The sequence below is a fragment of the Phanerochaete carnosa genome (assembly GCF_000300595.1).
Source record: "Phanerochaete carnosa HHB-10118-sp unplaced genomic scaffold PHACAscaffold_13, whole genome shotgun sequence".
Taxonomy (NCBI): domain Eukaryota; kingdom Fungi; phylum Basidiomycota; class Agaricomycetes; order Polyporales; family Phanerochaetaceae; genus Phanerochaete; species Phanerochaete carnosa.
In genome coordinates this window covers 1197281-1204393 of record NW_006767640.1, presented here as the reverse complement: position 1 = coordinate 1204393, position 7113 = coordinate 1197281, and the positions used below count along the sequence as shown (strand labels likewise).

The 7113-nt window shown below is 54.7% G+C and overlaps 3 protein-coding genes across 3 annotated transcripts; 1 reads left to right on the top strand and 2 right to left on the bottom strand.

The window, feature by feature from the left end:
- Nucleotides 1-951: 951 nt before the first annotated feature.
- Nucleotides 952-1671, top strand: PHACADRAFT_265551 (uncharacterized protein). Its single transcript, XM_007401825.1, has 5 exons — nt 952-990; nt 1044-1081; nt 1137-1235; nt 1293-1402; nt 1462-1671. The coding sequence occupies exons 1-5, from the start codon at nt 980-982 to the stop codon at nt 1624-1626; spliced, it is 423 nt and encodes a 140-aa protein (XP_007401887.1). The 5' UTR covers nt 952-979; the 3' UTR covers nt 1627-1671.
- Nucleotides 1672-3500: 1829 nt separating this feature from the next.
- Nucleotides 3501-4901, bottom strand: PHACADRAFT_154461 (uncharacterized protein). Its single transcript, XM_007401824.1, has 5 exons — nt 4631-4901; nt 4547-4577; nt 4165-4498; nt 3829-4103; nt 3501-3774 (listed from the first exon to the last, which is right to left on the bottom strand). Exons 1-5 carry the CDS (start codon nt 4765-4767, stop codon nt 3610-3612), a joined length of 942 nt encoding a protein of 313 aa, XP_007401886.1. The 5' UTR covers nt 4768-4901; the 3' UTR covers nt 3501-3609.
- Nucleotides 4902-4963: 62 nt separating this feature from the next.
- On the bottom strand, nt 4964-6604 carry PHACADRAFT_265549 (uncharacterized protein). Its single transcript, XM_007401823.1, has 6 exons — nt 6409-6604; nt 6207-6349; nt 6024-6155; nt 5894-5974; nt 5062-5843; nt 4964-5008 (listed from the first exon to the last, which is right to left on the bottom strand). The coding sequence occupies exons 1-5, from the start codon at nt 6499-6501 to the stop codon at nt 5063-5065; spliced, it is 1230 nt and encodes a 409-aa protein (XP_007401885.1). The 5' UTR covers nt 6502-6604; the 3' UTR covers nt 4964-5008; nt 5062.
- Between the last annotated feature and the right edge of the window lie 509 nt (nt 6605-7113).

The following is a 7113-nucleotide window of genomic DNA, read 5'->3' as shown; positions in this document are numbered from 1 at the left end:
GCCAAGCGCGCGTGTGGTCCTTCCGCCTTTCATCTCCTGGCAAGTACTAAACATCGAACTACATTGCATTTCGAGATATGCGCGCGTAGCAATCAAAATATTTGAACATTTTTCAGATATCTTGAGCACGTCGTTCCGCCTTACCTTGAGCTGAGTGAAAGAGCGTGACAATGTGCTCGTGACAGCACGCATTGCCTTCAAAGGCAGTATTTGTACGGAACAAATATCCGGACAAAATCACTTTGCAGTTTCATATGCAACCGGCTGTAGTCCGCCTAGCTATACTTCATGGGATTAATGCGAGGGATTACATATGGAAAAACACGCGCGACTTGCTACTTGAAGCTGAAGTTTAGACATGTGACAGAGTACGCGCGGCAACAAACAGTAGCACAGACTTAGAAGGGCAGCGGTATCTCCAGGTCTTCAACAGCCCCACGAGTAGCGCATAGTAGAAAAGAGATAATTGTGTATTCTTATACGGTCTCAATGGGTTTCGTCTAGGGTAAAGGCGGGGGTGCCCATGTTCGTTTCAGGACTCTTGAGAGTACGTCGGGACGTCATCACATACTCGCGGATACTCCAAATCTTGTAAAGAAAAGAGGCTAACCATGGACGAACAATAATGGACACGTCCTTGAGCTAGGGTGTCGAAGTGAGCCTGAGGAAACGATGGCGACTGGGACGGTCCCCGACCGAGCAAAGTCAGAGAAGTCCGCTTCGCGCTTTGACATTCAGCCACCACGACAACGGCATTCCGCTGTCCTTTGACCCTTCCCTACTGTCCCGGCACCGATTTCCTCTTGGCAGAACGCAAATAGTAGTGGGTGGAAGATATGAAGATGGGGAGAGCGTGACGGTGCGAGCCAAGGTGCGAGCTCAGGCCGAAATATTGAACGCTCGCGTCGGAAGCCGCAGGCAGGCTCCTCTTTGACCCCAACCGCCTGCATCTTTCCTCGATTACTCCCTGCATCTCAGCATGGCTGCCAAGTCAGTACTCGATGCGCACGTACAGAGCCATGTGCTGAATCTCAACGCTTTAGGTCCCTCGCATCCTGCATCTTCTGCAAGATTATCAAGGGTTGGTAGAGTTCTTGCTGTGCGGGGGATATAAAGTTGAAACTGGGCATGTGCAGGCGAGATCCCAAGTTACAAGCTTGTGGAGACAGATCTGGTCTACTCTTTCCTTGATATCGGTCCCTTGTCGAGGGGACATGCGTTGATCATCCCGAAGTGTGAGTATATGCAACTCAATTGTCGAATTACCTCGAACTAAGCACGCGAGCTCGAAGACCACGCTGAGAAGATGCACGAAACTCCGGACGAGTATCTCTCCGCGACTCTGCCTGTCGCGAAGAAGATTGCGCTCGCCATCGGCGCGGACGACTACAATGTCCTTCAGGTGCGTCCCACTGGCCACTCCGCTCGAGGAGTGGCATTAACGAGCCCTCCTCCTCCTAGAACAACGGAAAGCTCGCACATCAGGAGGTCAACCATGTCCACTTCCACGTCATCCCCAAGCCGAGCGAGTCCGACGATGAGGGCCTGGTTATCGGCTGGCCGACTCATAAGGTCCCGCAAGAGGATCTGAAGAAGCTCCACGAAGAAATCCTCCTCAAGTTGTAGCAGTGTGTAAATGAAGAATAAAGATACGTCTGAATGTAATGTATATTTGTCGTGCTTGAGGGCCTGCGCAAGGTGTACCGCCACGGGTACATCGTACAGGATAAGGACAGGCCTAACCGCCGCGAGGTGGAGGTGGAGGTGCACGGCGAGGCCTAGCGCCCGTTGTACGATCCCGTCTGAAACGCCGCTTCAGCACTCGAAACCGCACTCCTTCAGGTACTCCAGGCTGTCCTTCAACGTCTGAGTCGCCATCAAAGTCTGTCTACAGCCAGACTTTTGGAAACCCTGATATGCGACATTTCCAGTCGCAACGGTCGTAAGTGTAACGAGACCCGCCTCGCCTCGCGAAGCCCTGTGCATGATGATACACTACAGGATCGTTATGGTGCATAGGTGCTTGCTGGCCTGCGATGTATATAAGCTTGCCCGACCGCCGTAGCCAAACAACACATTCCTCGCCTTCCTCGCCTCGACAACATCACAGCTCTTTGGACTCTACGTCGCTCACACGGCCATGCACTTCATCATCTCCCTTGTCTTGGTCTCGCTACCACGACTGTTGTCTCGCTGCCGTCCCTCAAGTACCGCTCCGAGGGCCGCGTCGCTCGTCGTGCCGGCGGGTCGCCCGTGTTGACCCGCAAGGCAGACAACAGCCCTCAACCCGTGCTCAACACAGGTGAGGGTGGCGCCTTCTTGAATACGACTACAGTGAGTCTCCTCTTATGTCTCTGCGTAATGCGTGTGCTGACAGACTTGACTTCCGCATAGGGCACAATCATAGGCGCCACCGGGACGTTCGAGATTCCGACGGCTAGTGTGCCTGTGGGCATGGACGCGTCTATCAGCTACATTGCAGCCGTCGAGCTCGGCATTGATTGGTTCATCTGCCAGACTGGCGGTATTCTGGCTGGTGTCGAGCTCGTCGTCGAAAATGGTACACAAACCAATACACGTCAGTCCGCACTCCTCGCCCTCCTCATTGCATGCTGACAAACCATTTACATTCTCGCAGCCTTTTTCCTAGGTTTCCCTGGCGACATCTTCTTCCCCCTGGGCTTCAATGTCTCGGTGGGCGACAGCCTCACGATAAGCGTCACCGCGACGAACGCGACGTCGGGCACGGTGGACTTTATCAACCAGAGCACGGGCCAGACCGTCTCCGAAGTCGTCACCTCCGGCACTCTGTGCTTGAAGGAAGTAGACTGGTTCGTAGGGGTTATCGCAGACCCCCCAGTCCCCTTTGCCGACTTTTGGCGAGGTCAAGTTCACTGGTGTGTCTGCCGAGACCCCCACAGGTTCTCTCGACATCTCTGGCGCGACCATTGTGGACCTGGTGCAGAACGGCACTGTTCTTACTTCCGTCTTGACCTCGCCCTCGACCGTCGATATCGTCTACGTCTAATGCGGCAAAAGGGATGTAGGACCAATATTTATTCAACATCGCTTGTATGCTTGTATACGTCGTGTGTAGTTAGAACTTCTGCACGCAACACTCTGAAGACATACAGGTCTGTTTTCAGGTGCTTTTTATATGGATATCGGGGCGCTAAGTGTTCAAGGTCTTCGTCGGCGCACGAGCACCGGTACGGTAAGCCGCATGGGTACCAACGATCATCTAGATTCTGCGCACTAAGCCTCCGCAACATCCTTGGCTTCGGCCAGTGACTACAGTGAAAGAGCTCCTTCTTGAGCTGATACCAGGAAACTTCCATGGCTAGCATCAGTGTAAGCCTGCAATCGATGCATTTCTCGTGAAACTTACATGTTGTCGGGCTGTTTATTCGTGTCATGGCGTTCGTGTTGCATTCGAATGACCATTAACTCTGTCTTCCAACCATCCCAGGTACCGATGTGGCGTTTGTCTTCTCATTAACAAATAATGCACCAGCAGGAACATCTGTAGGTGCACGTACAGCTATCCCTGACCCAGGTACGACATAAATTGCAAGTACAGCATTCGTAATGCCGCTTATACCAAGTGAACTACAGGGCGGGCGTATATAGTCCATGCCCGAGGCTGATGCCATGCGATACATCCTCGACAAACACACCTGAGTAAAGCAGCGCCTCGGTGTCGCCCTCCTGGATACCAAAGTGGACGACGTCACCCTGGTCTGCGGCAGTGTCGTTCGGGTTCACAAGCGGCAACTAGCACAATCGTGCTCAGCGCCTTGCTCAGCGCCTACAACAGTGTGCGCTTACCTTGAGCACGCCAAAGTGGAAGTCGCCCTGGCCCGCGGCGCCGGGAGATGCAGACAGGTTGGGTGCGGGCTGGGTGACGACAGCGAGCGGCGCGGCGTCCGTTGAGTACAGCACCGCGAGCGTGCGGTTCGTCCAGTCGACCTGCACCGCGAAGTTATGCCAGGACGACGGAGTGAAGGGCGTCTCGAAGAGGACGTTGAGCGCGTGGTCGCGCACCTTGAAAGAGTGTGCGTCCGGTGCGGGGAGCGGGCCCGTCGGGTCTGTGAACGGCGAGCCTTTATATATTGCATTAGCTCTCGGTCGCAGGTCGTGTAGATAGAGGTATAAAAGACGCACCGAGCTGGAGCTCGAAAACGTGCGACCCATCACTTGGTTCGATGAACACGATCTGGTACTCGTGCGTGAAGTTCAGCGGGCGCGCTGGGTCCTGCTTGATGCTGACGTGAAAGACCGTCGTGCCTGTCTCGAGCACCGGGTTCAAATCGTCGTGGTCTCCGTTGTTTGCCGCGATGAACTCCGTGCGTCGGAAGCCGAACTGAGGGCCACCACTGCCCGGCACGAAGACGGAGGTGTTGTCGATCGAGATGGAGATTACCTGCTCGCGCGGCAGCACGAGAGCGTCGTTCCAGAGCGGGGTTGGCAACTGGGCATGGCCTAGGAGCGAAGAGTACTGTGGCCAAGGTCAGCATGTGGAATGTGACAGATGTGCGACGCATACGTGAGTCGCGTTGTCGCTGCCTCTGACCACGCTATAGTCATACAATTAGGGCGCGTCCTGCACGATGTAAGTTTACGAGCGTACGTGAGGAATGGCCCCGTGTTGCTATTAAGATCAGCATTCGTCAAGTTGAACGGTGCACGTCCGTCCCACAAGACGGGTGTCGCAGCGATGAATGCCGCAAGCGATGCAATGAACGTCGTGCTGGCGAGCAGGTGCATGATGTGCTGGCATCTGTCAGTCGTAATGGCGCGTTTTGTAGGGCTCGAGGAGAAATCAAGGACAATTTTCGGCGACCGCGCCGAACTCGGTCAGAACGCTACCCAGGGCGGAGTGGGTCCAACAGACGAGTTATTCGCGTCAAAGGCGGTCAGATGATGAGGAATGGCGCAAAGAGTTTAACAAAAAGCGTCTTCGGTTGTTATACATGTACATATTTGTCCTCTAGATATCACATAAGATCTGCGTGTTAAGCATCAGCTTCGGGAGACCCTCCAGGGAACGTCAGGACGAACCTCAGTCTACCAGGACCACCGAATCCAGCACCGAAAAACCAGCAGCAATACCGCCTTCATTGCTCTCCTTGCCCTTCGTGCGAAGGAGCCACCCGACTTCTTTCTCCCGCACTTGCCCATCCGTCCCACCAAACAGCGCCCAGCCGAAAATCCCGAGCTCGCTGATGACCTCCGCCTGGACGGCGCCCTCAGTGCCACCGCCTGCGCGGACGAGGTAGTTGCCAAGGCCCTGCGGTGTCTGGATAAGCTCCATGGCGATCCATGCTTCGCGTTCATGCACAGGTAGCGCGTCGAGGAAAGGCGGGATCGCCCCTTTATAGACGTTATTCCCGCCGCCCTCACGCTGCGGCTTGAGTACGAGATTTGCGTGTTCCGCCCGTGCTTTCTGTACACCCTCGTCGCCACCTTCGTCCAGTGCCCACATCGCCATCCAGCTCTCGCGAAGTAATGCGATTTCAGACTGAGGGAAATCGGACAGGAAGGACTCCAGCACGCCTGGCTTGGTGAGCACTTCTTGCACTTTCTTGCCACCGGCAAGCTGCAAAGGGATCGAGGGACACTGGATTGCACGCGAGCTTTCGAGGAGATAACGAGTGTCGTAGTGTCCTGGCGTCGGATAATTTGTCACGGTATAGCCTTCGCGGAGGTATACAACCGCGATTTCAACGCTGTTGACTTGCGACAGGCTCGAGTCATTTATCAAGAGCATGCGGGAGATAGGGTCAACGGAGGCAGACTTTGCAAGCTGATCAAAGGTTTGCCGGATGACACGAATCTCATGCCTGTTGGGACCTATCAGAAATTTGCGAGTGTGACGCGGCTCTACACGTACTTTTCGAGGAGCTCATACTCCAGCCATCTCTGGTCGAATACGTTCCGCTCTCCTTCTTGGACAACAAACAAAATCCAAGAGCTGCAACTCTGTTAGTGACGTTCAATTCCATCTAACGAACGGCACTAACTCTTGTACACCGTAAGCCGCATGGGCAGCTGCCAATCCTTCGGCTAGACCAGTGGCTGTCTCGTTGGCGGGGAAATTCTCTTCTTTCAACAACGACGAGCTCCCGTAGTATCCTGTAGTCTTGTGCAGATGTCTGTTTTTATACGTCATAGGTATGCGTATAACGAGTTAGACGGCAACTCACCTGTGCAGGGCCGCGACTCGCTGTGACAGCGCTCCGAACGAGGACGAAATCGTGTTAAACTCGACCTGTTTCAGGGACGCTGGGCCGTGGGGATCGGGACGATGAACCATGTAGTCGGACCTGAAAAGTCCGAGTTGAAGCGGCTGCGTGGCGTGGCCGTTCACGTTTGTCTCAGCGGTGGAGGAAAGCAGGGGGTACGTACCCTAGCAACTCCCTCATCCCGCACGCGCCGCCAGCGCCGCCAGAGCTCGCCTGTAAAGGTATCTGTGCGGCCAACACCTTCCTCTGCGCCCATGACCCGGTCTAAAAACGCGATGTCCGTGGCGACGCGTGCGTAGAGCACATTGTATGCGCGCTGTAACGCGCGGGCATGGTCGAACAGGTCACGCGGTATTGGCGAGGGAAATAGTGCGAGTGGAGCATGGATCGTGGAAGTCGGTGCTGGAGGCTGCTCCTTCGCTACCGGTAGGTAGACAAGTCCATGCGACAGCGCGTAGGTTGTCGCCTGCAGCGTCAAGGCTTGTAGCTGCTCCTCTGTGATTGCCGGAGGCCACGACGCAAGTGAGCCGTCGCTCATGGCAGCGGGGCTTAAGAGTAGAGGGAAGGGAGAGAGTTTAGGCTGGTAGGAGGGCAAAGAAAGTGAATGCAGGCTTTTAGCGGGCCTTGCAGATATGAGATGGGGAGTAGAGGGGCTTGGTAAGCCATCTCTATCGATCATCGCGCCATATTTGCTCACAGATCTCGCAGAGATTACCTGCGTCAGAGAGGCGAAATGGAGAGTAGAAATCAAGGGGTGTGTGTAGTTCAAGCCGAGAGCAGAATTACTTGTGCACGGAAGACGGTCGCGCCTTCCGCGCTTTGAATAGCTTATCTTTGTGGCGTAATGAGTAAATAATAGACTCAAACG

What these genes read in the sequence shown, in the direction of transcription:
- PHACADRAFT_265551 (XM_007401825.1), top strand. An exon ending in TGCGTTGATCATCCCGAAGT is followed by an intron (nt 1,236 to 1,292) that starts GTGAGTATATGC and finishes GCGAGCTCGAAG; the next exon opens with ACCACGCTGAGAAGATGCAC. An exon ending in ACGACTACAATGTCCTTCAG is followed by an intron (nt 1,403 to 1,461) that starts GTGCGTCCCACT and finishes TCCTCCTCCTAG; the next exon opens with AACAACGGAAAGCTCGCACA.
- PHACADRAFT_265549 (XM_007401823.1), bottom strand. Translation starts at nt 6,501, where the DNA reads ATGGGCGCAGAGGAAGGTGTTGGCCGCACAGATACCTTTACAGGCGAG. An exon ending in CGAGTCGCGGCCCTGCACAG is followed by an intron (nt 6,156 to 6,206) that starts GTGAGTTGCCGT and finishes GTATAAAAACAG; the next exon opens with ACATCTGCACAAGACTACAG. An exon ending in GCGGCTTACGGTGTACAAGA is followed by an intron (nt 5,975 to 6,023) that starts GTTAGTGCCGTT and finishes ACAGAGTTGCAG; the next exon opens with CTCTTGGATTTTGTTTGTTG.
- PHACADRAFT_154461 (XM_007401824.1), bottom strand. Translation starts at nt 4,767, where the DNA reads ATGCACCTGCTCGCCAGCACGACGTTCATTGCATCGCTTGCGGCATTC. An exon ending in AACACGGGGCCATTCCTCAC is followed by an intron (nt 4,578 to 4,630) that starts GTACGCTCGTAA and finishes GTATGACTATAG; the next exon opens with CGTGGTCAGAGGCAGCGACA. An exon ending in GCAGCGACAACGCGACTCAC is followed by an intron (nt 4,499 to 4,546) that starts GTATGCGTCGCA and finishes CCTTGGCCACAG; the next exon opens with TACTCTTCGCTCCTAGGCCA.